Source organism: Berghia stephanieae, chromosome 3, assembly GCF_034508935.2.
Source record: "Berghia stephanieae isolate SIO BIC M18660-M18661 chromosome 3, UCSD_Bste_1.3, whole genome shotgun sequence".
NCBI classification, from domain to species: domain Eukaryota; kingdom Metazoa; phylum Mollusca; class Gastropoda; order Nudibranchia; family Aeolidiidae; genus Berghia; species Berghia stephanieae.
The window spans coordinates 102,529,144-102,548,369 of NC_088362.1; the positions used below are offsets into that span (position 1 = coordinate 102,529,144).

The following is a 19,226-nucleotide window of genomic DNA, read 5'->3' on the forward strand; positions in this document are numbered from 1 at the left end:
AAGAAATCTTTTGAAATAAAAGAAATAGAAGTACTCATATCATTTCACGATTTCAGTTTTATTTTCCAATCTCCCTATAATAATGTAGTATGCATGAATATATAATCAAAAACATTAAGAATTGTTTGAGATGTGAATGACAACAAATTTAAGAAATCCACAAAGGGCTGAAAGTGACAAAATCCGCATCAGTGAATTAATAAAATTTGTTTTGTTTGTTTTTTTTGTTAACTAAAGTCTAAATAAGTTAGTTCAAACAAACAACAGAAAGGGTTCATCCCCGGAGCAATCCATCAGTGTGGATTGTGTATACGGTCTGGTACGATATTCAAACAGCAGCATTGATTTTGGATCCCCTTCAATGGAATTTTATAGGATTCCAGTCAAAAAGGGAATATTTAAATATTTTCAATAGTCTATGACAACTAATAATTATGATTGAAAGGAAATGCTTTAGAAGAAAAAGAGAGAGAGGGAGAGAAAAAAACAAAAAGAAATCCCCATCTCCCACTGAGATACATTATTTAATATGCATACAAAAAGTATTTCCCTTTCAGCAAGGGCTTTGGTAAGAGTGTATATTATAATGTTTTATTTGGTTTTATTTGTTTGCTTTTGTCTTTGTTTTTTTAATATTATTTAGAATCTCATTCCAGAACAAAGGAAAAAAGATGTAGAACAGGGAAAACAGACATGATTTTGATATGTATCGGAAACGGACTAGACAGTGAGAGATTACCCTCACTTACGCCACAAGGTGGACAAGGTAGTTCAGTCAAAGTCATTTGTCCATATGAACTTACTTATCCGAACCAGTGACCACCTGAGCTCTAGCCCTTCGGTCTTGTGTCATGACTTAGAAGTTAGACGTCTTTTGCAGTTGTTCCAAGTGACAATAAACTGTGTATTTGTCCATATGAATTAAGGCGCTAATAATAATAAGATCCTTATTCTACATTACTCAGCATAAAATTAACAATCTTCTTTCACTACTGCTAGGGGGGCAAGATAGCGGCTATAAAAATGTGTCCTAACAAATCCCCTAACATGTCTATATCTTTTTTTCTTCTTTTTTTTAGTAAAATTATTATTTTTAAATTATCTATGAAGAATTTATTTGTTATGAAATGAACGAAAGACAACTAAAGAAACACACCAAAAAAAAAATTTTAAAACGAAAAAAAAATAAAAAAAGCTAACAAACAGCAGGCACACTCTTGAAACAAACATCAATACACACTAGATACAATATTGTGCATCCTGTAATAAGTAGATATGGTATTTATGATATAGGGGGGAGAAATACAAAGAGATATATAAATAGATAGATAGAGAGAAAGAGAGAGAGAGAGAGAGGGGGGGGGGGGAGGAGGTGAAAATGGCACATGCACATTAGAGATATAAATAAAGATCAATTCATCTGTTGAAACAGCAAGAGCATACCGACAAGTAATACAAGTCGTTTTTCATATAATTAAATTAAAAAATACATTTCGATGACCCAAGTTCTGCTTTTTCAACATGAACCAAACTGTGAAAAAGAGTGAAATGTGACCAATCATCTACAAAACAGTATATCTCAGGCGTGAACTCGGTGCTTAAAATTTGAATTTAGAGCTTAACTTATTTTTAAAAATTGAGTTTAAAATAAATGCATGAAGACCATAGACACATGTCACACCGACTCTGCTTTGATAAAACGCAATTTTAAATTTTGGAAGTATTTCGCTCTGTAGTGCTGGTCTGACAACAATGACAGCAATTTTCAATTTAAGTGGTTTTTACTATAAGATTAGGTTGGATTGAAACCAGCAACATCAAAAAATATTGATTCCTATCTTTGTCAATATCACAGGAAGAAAAGTCAAAAATATATGGGGTTTTTTTTAAATAGAGCGGTTTGGGCTGACTTTGATTCAAGGAGTTTGGGTAAATGTCAGGAAGGTTTATGGATTGTATGGAAAGAAAATAATGTCATTAAACTATTTGTGTATCGGAAGATTATCATTTGTGACCTTCTACCTCAAAACAGTAATAGGTATGTCGCAATGTACAAAGATGAATAGGACAGCTTCAAAAAGAACAAAATATCAAACACAGAACATTTCGGGCTCAAAACCCTACTTCAGCCAATAACAAGATCAGGTTTTAAAAAAATGTCCCTTAAAATCCAGACAGTCGACGACAGAAAAGTGTTGGGCTCGGCGAGTCAGCGAGTACAATCTCGATAATCTGAAAATTCTGCTTATTTTACAATTAGAATCCCATTCTTGGCATCTGGTTCACCCCGACATGATACCGATTTGAGACAGTGGGTCACATTCTACAAACATGCTTGTCCTTCATCTTTATATAATATAGTGGTTTTGATTAAAGGGTTAGCACAGCATTTATTGTGAAAATATCGAGTTTAAGGTGTTAAATTCAACAAGAGACGGAGGGAAATGATGTGTGTTAGAGAGAGAGAGAGAGAGAGAGAGAGAGAGAGAGAACGAGAGAGAGAGAGAGAGAGAGAGAGAGTGGTCATTGTCAACAAAAGTGACAGTTTTATGAGCTTGAAATCTGGATCATAGATAAAGAAAGAAATAAAAACAAAAGACTGTACCTATAAGATAATGTAAAAATTATAAGACAATCATATTGTCTTGCTGAAGAATAAAGATTGAACAATCGAGTTATATCTCACTGTTAAAAGGGTAGAAAAAGATCTATTTTGTACATTAAAAGGAACATATTAAAATGATGGAAATAAAACTTTTGTGCTTGAAATGCGACATTAAACAAAACACGGATGATATCACATTATGCTTTCCCTCCCCCCTTTTTTTTCAGCTAATTTGGTTTTTTTTGGTTTTTTTTTTGTTTGTTGCTTTAGGTCTCTTCCAACACAATTGAGGTTATATGAGAGACCGCTGAAACAAAAAAACAAGCAATCCAACAAAAATAGTACAAATGTAAATCAAAATCATAACCTAAAGATATCATAAGCTAAATTATAAATAACCAAGAACAAACAGGCAGAAGATTTACAGAAAAAAAATATCCCCTGTCAAAAATACAATCACAAACCAAAGAAGCAGGATAGGCTAGTAAAGAGAAGAAGAAACGACATCACTATCGGATCGTACACCCATGCGAACATCATAGGTATATGATTCAAGGGTGATGCTCCCATCCAACCACCCGCAACTTACAGACTAGCTTAAGAATGAAAACAAGTAAAACGATTATGGTAAATTACTATTTACCAAGCAACATCATTTCTTTCAAACAGGCAAAAAATTTTAATATGTATGAATCAGCTACAATGATATTGCATTGCTATTTAACAAGCCTGAGAGACAAAAAAAAATGATGTCCTGGAGCGTGTATATTTTTCTTGTTTGTTTTGTTTTAAGAACGAAATATGATGCACCAATGAATTCATTGACGGAAACAAAACAAAAAAAAAAAACAAAAACAAAAAACAATGCTGAGAATAAATGCATAACATAAAAGCGAAAAATTCAGCAGTCAAAAATGATAAAACCCCAATACAATCTGTATTGTACTAATATTGTGATATAAATATATCCATAAAAGCAACAGCCATATCACTCACCTATATCATTCTACACACTTGTACAAAATTTCAATACATTAAATACTATATGATCGAAATTGAAAAACATGTCATACAATCAATCTAATATGCATTACTGTATTCTTTTCAGCCTCCTATTATAGATATGTTTTCAAAAATTAAGTTTATTTTTTTTACTAACAGCATTGCTTTTTATTGAAAAGTGAAAGAGATAAAATTGCTTTTCTTAAAGGTGAACCAAAAATTAAATAATATTCAAAGTATGTGAAGTGAAAAAAAAAGGTCTCCCCAGTAATTTTAATGTTTTATTAATCAACGTTGTTCACCAATCTAAATGCATCCAAATTACAATCAGTTACTATACCATTCATTTCACAGTAACACATTGATACTAACATTCTTCCAACCATTTTCTCCACTCTATTGAAAACTTCATTCGTAAATAAATTATCATAAATACAAAAGGCGATAGATACGTCTTCAACAAGAATTGCCCTTAGACCTCAGGACGTGCTCTTGTCTTTGTTTTCTTTCGTATCTGTTTCATCATCACTGTCGCTGTCATCTTTCTTTCCACTGCTTTTAAAGGCGGGATCCAACTCAAAATTCTGAAGCGGGGAAAGAAATAAAACAGTAATTACTCAAATCATTCACATTGAAATACAAGCATTGCATCATCTTTAAAATTGCACACAAAAACATAATAAACCAACTTGGTTCACATGAAAAGTAAATAATTAAGCTTCCAGAAGCTATAGTCTGTAAAAAGTAATTAACTTAAAAAATGAAAATATAACTACTGCAAAAAAATAAATTAATAATAATAATAATAATAATAATAATAATAATAATAATAAATAATAATAATAATAAAATAATAATAATAATAATATAATACATAAATATAATATAATAAAAAAACCTGAACAATACTATGAGACTCAATTATAAAATATATATGGTATCAACTTAAATACCTGCATAACTATGAGATGAAAATCTAAAATATGTTTGTATTCCTCTTCTTATAGAATCTCTAAAGACTGGAATATTTTGATATTAAACTGCACGTATGAATTTTGAAATGCGAAAATTTGAATTGTATGAATGTTGTGAATAGAAAGTGTGTTGTATGGTGCTGGGTGGGAGTGTGTGTGAGTGAGTGAGTGAGAGAGAGAGAGAGAGAGAGAGAGAGAGAGAGAGAGAGAGAGAGAGAGAGAGAGATGAAGGGGGTAAAACACTGACCTTGACAACATTCGTTCCATTAGCAGCAGACACAAAGTAGAAGGGCATACTGTGTTTCTTGGCGAAGGTAAAAGTTTTGGACGTCATACTCATGTTTTCTGTTTGCAGTAAAGCAAAAAAAAAAAAAAAAAAATGAAGAAATTAATCCATTTTTTAAAAATCATAAGTATATAAAAATCAACAACGAGGAAACCTCTCATCTAAATCATAAGAGCCCTGATTGTCTTATTAATTCATCTGCTTTATTTCTTTCAACTTTCATTTTCATTACACTCGCAAATAAAAAGTTAAAAGCATTTCAAACAAACAAACAAACAAAAAACAGTTGTTTTATCAATATTATCAGCATCAAATGCATAACCTAAGGCAGATATCTACAGTGTTTTAAAATAAAATATTTTAAATCAACAGCACATACTATTGCCTTTTCTTCTTGCTCACTCTTCAATGTCGTTGACAACCCATAAGTGTAAAATGCTTATGTGTCCCCTTTTCCTGCAAGTACCCACAGACTAGTTGAATGTTCTGCCTTTCAGCAATGATGCTGATGTTTTACTTTTGATAACGATAAGAAACAAAACACATCTTAAAAGGCAGTGATAGTTTGTCAGACAGAGTAACCATCACCACCTTGTGTTTTGTGTTATGGATTGTCCTGTCTTGTTGACCAAGGGAAAACCTGAAAAGTTCACACAATGTTTCTGTTAATAAACTGTTACTAAAATTTTACCTCATCCTTGTTTTTCTCTTCTTTTTTTTTTTTTTTTTTTTCAAGCTTCGAGCAGCATTATTAACATCTGCATCATGGGATCAAAAATATTTTAAAATCATCAGAGAAAGAGAAAAGAAAAAAAAACCCAAACAAGGCAGTCGTGTCTTCAACAAAAGAAAATTCAAAATAAAATAAAAATGAATGATTATCTTTTAAAAGGCCCATGTTATATCGAATACAATGTGACTCACAACTGCTGGAGATGAGTACCAAACGAGGATGTAACTTTCAAAACTTGTTGTCACATCCAGTCATAAAACGAGTTAACACTCTCAAACAATGCACCTCTTAGAAAAGCCAAAGAGGGTGTAGTTCTATGAGTCAAACATGACTTACTATTGTCCAAACCAGAGGCAAACAAGACAGAGTATTTTCCTCTTAAAGTCACTAAATAAATGAACATCGAAGAAGTTTTGTCAGTCAACATCATGAATGTTTTTCAAGTCAACATCATGAATGTTTTTGTCATGTTCAACATCAATGAATGTTTTGTCAATCAACATCGAAATGAAATGTTTTGTCAAAGTCAACATCAATAATTTTTGATCAAGTCAACATCATGTGTTTTGTCAAGTCAAATCAATGAATGTTTTGTCAAGTCAACATCATGAATGTTTTGTCAATAACATCGATGAATGTTTTGTCAAGTCAACATCTGAATGTTTTTGTCAAGTCAACATCTAATGAATGTTTGTGTCATGTCAACATCAAAACTGTTTTTGTCAAAGTCAACTCGATGAATGTTTCTGTCAAGTAACATCAATGAATGTTTTGTCAAGTAACATCAATGAATGTTTTGTAAGTTCAACATCGATGAATGTTTTGTCAAAGTCAACATCAATGAATGTTTTTCAAGTCAACATCAATGAATGTTTTTCAAGTCAACATCGATGAAATGTTTGTCAATTGTCAACATCATGATGTTTTGTCAAGTCAACATCATGGAATGTTTGTCAATGTCAACATCATGAATGTTTTGTAAGTAAACTCAATGAATGTTTGTCAATTCAACATCAATGAATGTTTTGTCAAGTCAACATCAAATGAATGATTTTTGTCAAGCAACATCGAATGAATGTTTTGTCAAGATCACATACAATGAATTACTTTGTCAAGTCACATCATGAATGTTTTCAAATCAACATCATGAAATGGTTTTGTTCAAGTCAACATTCATGAATGTTTTGTCAAGTCAACATGAATGAATGTTTTTTCAAGTCAACATCGATGAATGTTTTGTCAAGTCAACATCAATGAATGTTTTTTCAGTCAACATCATGAATGTTTTGTCAAGTCAACATCAATGAATGTTTTGTCAAGTCAACATCATGAATGTTTGTCAGTCACATCATGAATGTTTTGTCAAGTCAACTCGATGAATGTTTTGCAAGTCACATCAATGAATGTTTTGTCAATCAACATCAATGTTTTGTAATAATAAGAATGTTGTCAATCACATCATGATGTTTTTCTACATCATGAATGTTTGTCAAGTCAACCAGAAGCAATCAACACATGATTTGTCAATCAACATCATGATGTTTAAGCAAACAAGAATGTTGCAACCACAAAAGTTGCAAGTAACATCAAAAAAAAAAAATTTTCAATGAAGATCAAATCGATGAATGTTTTGAAGTCAATCAGAATGTTTGTCAAGTCACATCTGAATGTGTCAACAAATCAAATTTTGTCAAGTCACTCAATAGTTGTCAAGCAACATCAATGAATGTTTTTAGTCAACATCAAAGTGTCAGTCCTATGATTTGTCAAGTCACATCATGATGTTGTCAATCAACATCAATGAATGTTTTGTCAAGTCACATCATGAATGTTAATAACTCAAGAAGTAAGCAAATCATGATGTTTGTAAGTCACATCATTGTTCACAATATGAATGTTTTGTTAAGTGTGATCAACAAATGAATGTTTTGTCAAGTCATCAATGAAGTTTGTAGTGTTTTTGTCAAGTCAACATCAAGAATGTTTTGTCAAGTAAATCATGATGTTTTGTCAGTCAACTATGAATGTTTTGTCCAACTCATGAATGTTTTGTCAATCAACATCAATGAATGTTTTGTCAAGTCAACATCATGAATCAACAGATTTATCAAATGTTTTCACCTATTTTATCAACATCAATGTTTCAAAAAAATTTCATACATCAAGTCAGCAAATCTAATTTTTTATCACATCATGTTTTTCTATCATGTGTTGCAACATAATGAATGTTGTCTACCAATTGCATAATAGAGTTTGTCATCAATCAATGTTGTCAGTCAACATATGAGTTGTCAGAACTAATGAAGTTTGTAAATCAAATTTTGTTCCTCTATTTTTCAATCAACATAATTTCAGTCAAATCATGAGAAAACACAAGAGTTGTAAAAGAATCAAAAATGAATGTTTTTAAGTAATCATGATTGTCAATAATAATGTTGTCAATCACATAAGTTTTAAGTCAACATGTGTTCAGTCACATAATTTGTCAAACAGATTTTCAGTCAAACATGATTTTGAGTAAATCAATGTTTTTCATCAACATCATAGTTAAGAACTCATTGTTTCAGCATCATTGTTTAATCAATCATGATTTTAAGCAACACATGAATTTGTCAAGTCACATATAATGTTGTCAATCAATCAATGAGTTTGTCAAGCACATGATTTGTCAATCAATCATAATGTGAGTCAATCAGATTTTGTCAGTCAACTCATGATTTTTCAAGTAACTCATATTTGTCAGCAACTCAATGATGTTGTAATCAATATGATGTTTTGTCAAGTACATCATGATGTTTGTCAAGTACATGAAGAATGATGTTGTCACAACAATGTTTTGTAAGTCAACATCATGAATGTTTTGTCAAGTCAATCAATGAATGTTTTCAAGTCACATGAATGTTTTTCAAGTCAACATCAATGATGTTTTAGTCAACATCAATTTGTCAATAACATCAGAATGTTTTGTCAGTCACATCATGAATTTTTGAAGCAACATAATGTTTTGTCAGTCACACATGAATGTTGTCTAAACATGAATGTTTTGTCAAGTCAACATCATGAATGTTTGTCAATCATTTGTCAATCAATAATGTTTTGTCAAGTCAACATCATGATGTTTTGTCAAGTCAAATGAATGTTTTGCAGTCAACTCAATGTGTTTTGTCAAGTCAACATCAATGAATGTTTTGTCAAGTCAACATCAATGATGTTTTGTCAGTCAACATCAATGAATGTTTTGTCAAGTCAACATCATGAATGTTTTGTAGAATCAGAATGTTTGTCAAGTCACATCAATGATGTTTTATCAATCAATAATGTGTTTTGTCAAGCAACTCATGAATGTTTTGTCAGTCACATCAATGAATGTTTTGTCAAGTCAACTATGAATGTTTTGTCAAGTCAACATCAATGAATGTTTTGTCAAGTCAACATCAATGAATGTTTTTCAAGTCAAATCATGATTTTTCAGTCAAAGTTTTGTCAATCAAATGAATGTTTTGTCAATCAAATATATTTTGTAAGTCAATCAAGAATGTTTTTCGTACTAAGTTTTCATCAATAATGTTTTGTCAAGTCAACATCATGAATTTTTGTCAAGTCAATCAATGAATGTTTTGTCAAGTCAACATCAATGAATGTTTTGTCAAGTCAACATCAAGAATGTTTTAAGTCAACATCAATGAATGTTTTTCAAGTCAACATAATGAATGTTTTGTCAAGTCAACATAATGAATGTTTTGTCAAGTCAACATCAATATGTTTTGTCAAGTCAACATCAATGAATGTTTTGTCAAGTCAACATCAATGATTGTTTTTAAAGTCAAATCTGAATGTTTTGTCAAGTCAAATCAATGAATGTTTTGTCATCAACATCAATGAATGTTTTGTCAAGTCAACATCAATGAATGTTTTGTCAAGTCAACATCAATGATGTTTGTCAAGTCAACATCAATGAATGTTTTGTCAAGTCATGAATGTTTTGTCAAGTCAACATCAATGAATGTTTTGTCAAGTCAACATCATGAATGTTGTCAATCAACATCGAATGATGTTTTGTCAAGTCAACATCAATGAATGTTTTGTCAAGTCAACATCAATGAATGTTTTGTCAAGTCAACATCAATGAATGTTTTGTCAAGTCAACATCGATGAATGTTTTGTCAAGTCAACATCAATGAATGTTTTGTCAATTCAACATCAATGAATGTTTTGTCAGTCAACATCAATGATGTTTTGTCAATCAACATCAATGAATGTTTTGTCAAGTCAACATCAAGAATGTTTTGTCAATCAACATCGATGAATGTTTTGTCAAGTCAACATCAATGAATTTTTGCAAGTCAACATCAATGAATGTTTTGTCAATCAACATCAATGAATTTTGTCAAGTCAACATCAATGAATGTTTTGTCAAGTCAACATCATGAATGTTTTGTCAAGTCAACATCGAATGTTTTGTCAAGTCAACACAATGAATGTTTTGTCAAGTCAACATCAATGAATGTTTTGTCAAGTCAACATCATGAATGTTTTGTCAAGTCAACATCAATGAATGTTTTGTCAATCAACATCGATGATGTTTTGTCAAGTCAACATCATGAATGTTTTGTCAAGTCAACATCAATGAATGTTTTGTCAAGTCAACATCAATGAATGTTTTGTCAAGTCAACATCGATGAATTTTTGTCAAGTCAACATCAATGAATGATTTGTCAAGTCAACATCATGAATGTTTTGTCAAGTCAACATCAATGAATGTTTTGTCAAGTCAACATCAATGAATGTTTTGTCAAGTCAACATCAATGAATGTTTTGTCAAGTCAACATCGAATGAATGTTTTGTCAAGTCAACATCAATGAATGTTTTGTCAAGTCAACATCAATGAATGTTTTGTCAAGTCAACATCATGAATGTTTGTCAAGTCAACATCAATGAATGTTTTGTCAAGTCAACATCAATGAATGTTTTGTCAAGTCAACATCAATGAATGTTTTGTCAGTCAACATCAATGAATGTTTTGTCAAGTCAACATCAATGAATGTTTTGTCAAGTCAACATCAATGAATGTTTTGTCAAGTCACATCAATGAATGTTTTGTCAATCAACATCAATGAATGTTTTGTCAAGTCAACATCAATGAATGTTTTGTCAAGTCAACATCCCATGAATGTTTGTCAAGTCAACATCAAGAATGTTTTGTCAAGTCAACTCATGAATGTTTTGTCAAGTCAACATCATGAATGTTTTGTCAAGTCAACATCATGAATGTTTTGTCAATCAACATCAATGAATGTTTTGTCAATCAACATCAATGAATGTTTTGTCAAGTCAACATCAATGAATGTTTTGTCAAGTCAACATCGATGAATGTTTTGTCAAGTCAACATCAATGAATGTTTTGTCAAGTCAACATCAATGAATGTTTTGTCAAGTCAACATCAATGAATGTTTTGTCAGTCAACATCATGAATGTTTTGTCAAGTCACATCATGAATTTTTGTCAAGTCAACATCGATGAAGTTTTGTCAATCAACATCAATGAATGTTTTGTCAAGTCAACATCAATGAATGTTTTGTCAATCAACATCAATGAATGTTTTGTCAAGTCAACATCAATGAATGTTTTGTCAAGTCAACATCAATGAATGTTTTGTCAAGTCAACATCAATGATGTTTTGTCAAGTCAACATCAATGAATGTTTTGTCAAGTCAACATCAATGATGTTTTGTCAAGTCAACATCAATGAATGTTTTGTCAAGTCACATCAATGAATGTTTGTCATCAACATCAATGAATGTTTTGTCAAGTCAACATCAATGAATGTTTTGTCAAGTCAACATCAATGAATGTTTTGTCAATTCAACATCAATGAATGTTTTGTCAAGTCAACATCAAGAATGTTTTGTCAAGTCAACATCATGAATGTTTTGTCAAGTCAACATCAATGAATGTTTTGTCAAGTCAACATCATGAATGTTTTGTCAAGTCAACATCAATGAATGTTTGTCAGTCAACATCAATGAATGTTTTGTCAATCAACATCATGAATGTTTTGTCAAGTCAACATCATGAATGTTTTGTCAAGTCAACATCATGAATGTTTTGTCAAGTCAACATCAATGAATGTTTTGTCAAGTCAACATCGATGAATGTTTTGTCAAGTCAACATCAATGAATGTTTTGTCAAGTCAACATCATGAATGTTTTGTCAAGTCAACATCATGAATGTTTTGTCAAGTCAACATCAATGAATGTTTTGTCAAGTCAACATCATGAATGTTTTGTCAAGTCAACATCAATGAATGTTTTGTCAATCAACATCAATGAATGTTTTGTCAAGTCAACATCAATGAATGTTTTGTCAAGTCAACATCAATGAATGTTTGTCAAGTCAACATCAATGAATGTTTTGTCAAGTCAACATCAATGAATGTTTTGTCAAGTCAACATCGAATGAATGTTTTGTCAATCAACATCAATGAATGTTTTGTCAAGTCAACATCAATGAATGTTTTGTCAAACAACATCAATGAATGTTTTGTCAAGTCAACATCAATGAATGTTTTGTCAAGTCAACATCAATGAATGTTTTGTCAAGTCAACATCAATGAATGTTTTGTCAAGTCAACATCAATGAATGTTTTGTCAAGTCAACATCAATGAATGTTTGTCAAGTCAACATCAATGAATGTTTTGTCAAGTCAACATCAATGAATGTTTTGTCAATTCAACATCAATGAATGTTTTGTCAAGTCAACATCAATGAATGTTTTGTCAAGTCAACATCATGAATGTTTTGTCAAGTCAACATCAATGAATGTTTTGTCAAGTCAACATCAATGAATGTTTTGTCAAGTCAACATCAATGAATGTTTGTCAAGTCAACATCATGAATGTTTTGTCAATCAACATCAATGATGTTTTGTCAAGTCAACATCAATGAATGTTTTGTCAAGTCAACATCAATGAATGTTTTGTCAAGTCAACATCGATGAATGTTTTGTCAAGTCAACATCATGAATGTTTTGTCAATCAACATCAATGAATGTTTTGTCAAGTCAACATCAATGAATGTTTTGTCAAGTCAACATCATGAATGTTTTGTCAAGTCAACATCATGAATGTTTTGTCAAGTCAACATCATGAATGTTTGTCAATCAACATCAATGAATGTTTTGTCAAGTCAACATCAATGAATGTTTTGTCAAGTCAACATCAATGAATGTTTTGTCAAGTCAACATCAATGATGTTTTGTCAAGTCAACATCAATGAATTTTTGTCAAGTCAACATCATGAATGTTTTGTCAAGTCACATCAATGAATGTTTTGTCAAGTCAACATCATGAATGTTTTGTCAAGTCAACATCAATGAATGTTTTGTCAAGTCAACATCATGAAGTTTTGTCAATCAACATCAATGAATGTTTTGTCAAGTCAACATCAATGAATGTTTTGTCAAGTCAACATCAATGAATGTTTTGTCAAGTCAACATCAATGAATGTTTGTCAGTCAACTCATGAAGTTTTGTCAGTCAACATCATGAATGTTTGTCAAGTCAACATCAATGAATGTTTTGTCAAGTCAACATCAATGAATGTTTTGTCAATCAACTCAATGAATGTTTTGTCAAGTCAACATCAAGAATGTTTTGTCAAGTCAACATCAATGAATGTTTTGTCAAGTCAACATCAATGAATGTTTTGTCAAGTCAACTCAATGAATGTTTTGTCAAGTCAACTCATGAATGTTTGTCAAGTCACATCAAGAATGTTTTGTCAAGTCAACATCATGATGTTTGTCAAGTCAACATCATGAATGTTTTGTCAAGTCAACATCAATGAATGTTTTGTCAAGTCAACATCAAGAATGTTTTGCAAGTCAACATCATGATGTTTTGTCAAGTCAACATCAATGAATGTTTTGTCAAGTCAACATCAATGAATGTTTTGTCAATTCAACATCAATGAATGTTTTGTCAATTCAACATCAATGAATGTTTTGTCAAGTCAACATCAATGAATGTTTTGTCAAGTCAACATCAATGAATGTTTTGTCAAGTCAACATCGAATGAATGTTTTGTCAAGTCAACATCGATGAATGTTTTGTCAAGTCAACATCGATGAATGTTTTGTCAAGTCAACATCAATGAATGTTTTGTCAAGTCAACATCAATGAATGTTTTGTCAAGTCAACATCAATGAATGTTTTGTCAAGTCAACATCGAATGAATGTTTTGTCAAGTCAACATCAATGAATGTTTTGTCAAGTCAACATCAATGAATGTTTTGTCAAGTCAACATCGAATGAATGTTTTGTCAAGTCAACAGCTCAATGTAGTGACAGAGTTCCCAATGAACCTCCATGACTTGGGAGCAGGCACTGGGAACGAATTCAAAATTTGTTGAAAATTTCAAAATGCAATAGTTCAAGAATCTTATATTTATTCCCCTTAAATAATAATATAATCTTTATTGTCCAAATAAAAGCAATTCATGTGAGGTAAACAATGCTCAAACAGTTTGGTTCATGGTATGAACATCAACGCATTTACAAGTACAGACACAGACATACACAAACATACACGCAAGCACATTGTTTCTACACATGTATACAAAAGAAATGAGCGTACATACATACAAATGACCTCATTTATACTATTTCTTATCAAAATGTATTCATGAAATCATTGTGGTCAGGATATCATTACGAGCAATGTGATAAGTGCCTCAAAAAAATTATTTTACAAAGGATAATAGGGAAACCTCATAATATTGCTATTACACTATTGTAAAATCGGATTTTCCCCAAAACCAATATGATTTATTGCACACAACCATTGATGAGAACGGAAAAGTGTCTTGTATAATGTCAGAGTCAGGAGTGACCTCATGGATGATGATCGCGGGTGAAATATTTCCCTGCATTGTGTCTTTGGGTAAGCTATTTTACACATCACCCCACTTAACCACCGTTCCTATTTTCCGGAAACAAATGAGCAACGCTTATGTAGTGAACACACCAATCAAAATTTTAAAGCTCAACTGACATATCGGTGAAACAAGTGTGTAGTTAGGATTATTAAGTGAGGAAAAAGTGTCGTCAACTTACCAATCCCTAATCGGAAAAAATCAAAAGTACTTCTCTTCTCTTAAATTGCAATATATGAGGTAAAAAAAAGTAGTCCCTAAGAACCATGAGGCTCGAGGAGCAAGGGTTTATCCCAGTTTCTATAGCATTAAACAGACAATAGCAATTGCTGGCCACCCTTTGGGTGAGATGCTAGTCTATTGTAAAATATTTTCTGCCAAATCTAAAAAACTCAGCTACCCAATCATTACTGTGGGAAGTATGTTTTTAAAAAATCTTGACAGCATCAAGGATCGACATCCGTCCCATTGCTTGTAAAGTGAGTACCCTATCGACTGAATACACACTAAACATTTACGGGCAGGGCATGCTTTTATAAGCAAAATGTGATATTCTTTTTACTCACAAGAATACAGGCATGTGCCTGGTGGTAATATGAAGGATGCATGCTGTTAAATTTCTCCTGACCTGCTGTGTCCCAGAAATCTATGGGAAAAAAAAAGGAGAAATCCATTAGAGATTAGAAATTTGAAATAAGAAATTAATTAGCATTATGACAAATTAAGCAAAAATGTTACCGCCCCAAACACACACCCAGACACACACACCCAGACACACACACACACACACACACACACACACACACACACATACATCTTAAGAATAAGTTCACAAAATGCAATCATAAAAAGTATTTTTGATGTTATGGAGAATTTGTTTAAAAGAACATGAGCTTTGATGTGATGCGATATCCAATAACTGTGCTCAAAGTACTTTAAAAGGCTAAAAAAAAAACACATGTAGGACTGGACATAACGCTGGTGAAGTGCAAATGTACCTTTTCTTTCATCAGAAACACTTTTACCAGCCAGGTACTCAAAATACAAGTTTTAAAAATATGTAAAAAAATAAACTTTTCAGTTTAACATTATTTTTCAATAAATGAAAAAGCTAATAAAATTGTTAATATACTGTCTTCAAATTTCGGTAAATAAAAAAGGTTAGGCTTCAAAACATTCAATTTTTTGTGAATATCTTTTTACTCCCAAGAAATCTTAAGGGAGGGGGGGGGGGGGGGTTGTATGCTCACCAACTGAAACTGTCTTGCCATCCACCTGTGCTTTGTGATTGAACAATGTCAAAGCAAATGTTGATAACTGTTGGGGCTTGCTAAACAATTAGTTAAGGATATGACTTCACAACTTTACAATCTTACACAAATATAAAAGTTAAAAGACTTCAATGGTGTCAACTGCATTCATATAAGTAAATTTTAAACTTTTAATGTTTTCATTGTTACATGTCTACATCATAAGTGCCACAGAGCAGCTTTTCACATGATATTATGGCACATCAACCAATAAAAATGAGTGAAATAGTCACTTGAGCAGAAAGTTAATCTAAATTGGACTTAATTTTACAATATTTAACTACCACCATTTGACTGTTTTGTTTGTTGTTTTTAAGGGTTTTACGGCGCTTGCAACACATTTAGGTTATATCAGCACTAGTAAAAAAGAAGAAAATGGGATGGTAAAAAGTTCTAGAATTACAATTAAAGCACCCAAGAGAAAGTAAGACAAAGGGGAACTGGGAAAAATAGGGATCAGAGGTAGATTCCAAGAGCATACCATCAATGTAATTAGTTTGAGATCACCTATAAGTCTCATCCGGACACAAGAGGAATACACTCAAATGCAGCTTACATTATACATTCAAAATAACAAATATAGTAATACATAACAGAGAGATGATTTACAAGGAAAAAAATATCAGGGCCAGGACAAAACCAAGTAATCTCATTCCAAAACAAAGACAGAAAGCATGTTGGAAAATAGATATAGAGGGATAGAAGACACAGCGTGTACCCCCCTGCCCACTATGAGAGCCACCATTTGACTGATCAGTTGCATTAATATAATGTGCAGTGATTATCTACAATGTTATACATGGTTTCTTAATAAGACTTATTTCATCCACCCTTAAAGAACACGCTTCCTATTTCTTACTACGAATTATAAGTAAATGACCAGACATGTTTGTTATGCTATTACTATTTTTCCTCTCTTTTTTATGACTTATAGAAATAACTGGCGAGACGTGATGTCTCTCATCTTGTCTTTCTCTGGGCACGTCATACCACATTCATAAAAGGCAAAATTTGTAAAGTGTCTCACAAACACAATGACGGGCCCAAAAATTATACTCATAATCTCTTAGGTCATTGGTCACACTTATCAATCCTTAAAACTTTCATATAAACCAAAACATGATTATCTATCAGTATAAAAAATAGGCCCATGGAGCTGGATTTCATCCCAATTTCTATAGCGTAAAATGAACAATAGCAATTATTTGCTACTCTTTGGATAGGATGCTGCCAGTCTTTCGTAAAGTGCATTCCAACAGATCTAACTGACCCAGCTACCCAATCACTGCTGGGTGGACAGGGGGGTCAGAAAAAAAATCTTGACTGTACCTGGGATCGATCTCAGTCCCTTTGATTGTGAAGCGAGTGCTCTACCAACTGAGCTATTGAGACCCCCATCTATCAATATATCATCGCAAAATAGAACAAAGGCATATGTGATTTTTTAAAGAGTGAGACTTAAGTAAAACATGGAAACTTGCACAATTGAACAAAATTCAAAGTGACTGAATATTGTTAGATTGTTTATTATGGGTCAAAATTATTACTTTGCATATATTATATAGTGATCAAAATGATGGTTGAGATCATGGGCATTGAAATTATGAGTAAATATTCTAATTACTTTAAACATTAAAAGAATTGTTAACAATAACATATATTTTGACCCATAAAAGAATAAAATTAAATAAAAGATCTTTACACAATTCCACCACACGTTTTCACAGGTCAAAAAGGATACTACCCATCCATCAGAAACCGTTCCACGAGTCTGAAAATAAATGTGACTAATGTTAGTGATGAAGATGCATGGTAACTTTGAAATATTGATTAAGATGATCATGGTATTAATTAATCACAACTAAGAATTCATTGAATAAGTGACTAGAAAAATCATGCAGTCACAAGAAAGTAAAAGAAAAAAAATCAATGATGTTTGTACAGAAATAAAAATCTCACCCCATTGATATTTTACTACAAGATGAGTTCATAAAATTAGTTATGGTTTTTATTCTCAGCATTGCTGATTTGAGCAAGAAAGCATTGATAAATAATTTTTTTCTTGAATTAATGAGTGGGTGGCCAGCAAATCATATTACAATATATTTAGAAAGTGAGAGAATAATTTAATTGAAACAACCTATCTGTACAAAAGAAACGCAGAGTGGGAAAGTAAGAATTAATTGCATTTTGATCACAGACTCTTTGATGATCCATCTGGTATTTTTTTTAAAAATAACTCTTCTTCTATTTATTCACTATCATTGTTATAAAATCTGAGTTCTCTGAATGTGAATAATAACGTCCTCTTTCAAAATTTTGAAGTTAAAAAATAATGGTGCGCTTACAGCAGATGTGAAAAAACGATTTTCTCAGACAGGGCTCAAGAGTGTGAATAAAATGGCATTTTTTTTTATTTTTTTTTTTTTTTATTATTATTACAAATTTTCCCTCAATTTTTGAAGGGGTTTAAAAAATATCATCTTTTCAAAATAAGCAAAAGCCACTCAAAATTTGAGGGAAAATCTTGTACATTTTTATTAAAATGAAATTTTATACACAGACTTGACCTCTGCCCCCCCCCCCCCCCCCCCCCGGCCCCCAGTATGTTTATCAAGTTTAAGTTAAGGTTAAACGTTTAAATTTAAGTTTGAGTTTGGGCACATCACATCTGATGCAGTAGGTGAATTGAAAAAGTTTGTTTGGTGGTTGGTCTATCTCACAGAATACGAAATTCTCCCTCTCTTAGATTGCAAGCGTACTTATAGAGCCCAAAGGCAAACCTCTTGCATCTGATTTCTGGTCGATAACTGATAACTGAACACAGGTTTAATTTATTAGAAAGTTGAAAGATGCTAGTTTTTGAAACAGAGGTAGGTTTTTTAAAAAATCTTTATATTTTACGTGAATGCATGCTCAAGGCGAGTTGGACGTGCAGCCAGTGCAGCGGAGGTTGGTAGGCCAAAGGCCCACCTCTCCCAAATTAAAAGTTTTTTTCTGTTTAGATATCTCTGTTGTACAGATTCTGTCACAATTCCAGCTTTCTCCTTGAGTCTAATCGAGTCAGAGTTATCTGAAACTCACTTTGATTTGCCGACAGCACTGTCGCCAAGGCATATAACTTTGATGCGTTCTTCTCCTTCATCTCCCGGCTTGTCATAATCTGGTTGACTGTTGGTCGCCATCTTTAGCTTTCCCTGTTGCTAAAGAATGCGATCGTTTCTGTAACCAGATAAGCCATGCAACAAGCAAAAGTTTTTTAAGTACGATAAACGAAGCAAAATGTAATGCAGTTCCTCCTACAACGACATAAAACCTGACCATAACACAATAAATATAATCAAAACAAATGAGAGAGTATATTTTAAAATAAAATTTACT

The 19,226-nt window shown here is 32.0% G+C and overlaps 1 protein-coding gene across 1 annotated transcript; it reads right to left on the reverse strand.

Moving 5' to 3' along the window:
- Window positions 1–4,086: 4,086 nt before the first annotated feature.
- On the reverse strand, window positions 4,087–19,037 carry LOC144969405 (rab-like protein 2A). Its single transcript, XM_078908516.1, has 7 exons — window positions 18,930–19,037; window positions 17,587–17,616; window positions 15,786–15,865; window positions 15,102–15,181; window positions 4,825–4,948; window positions 4,565–4,626; window positions 4,087–4,191 (listed from the first exon to the last, which is right to left on the reverse strand). The coding sequence occupies exons 1-7, from the start codon at window positions 19,028–19,030 to the stop codon at window positions 4,087–4,089; spliced, it is 582 nt and encodes a 193-aa protein (XP_078764642.1). The 5' UTR covers window positions 19,031–19,037.
- Window positions 19,038–19,226: the final 189 nt, after the last annotated feature.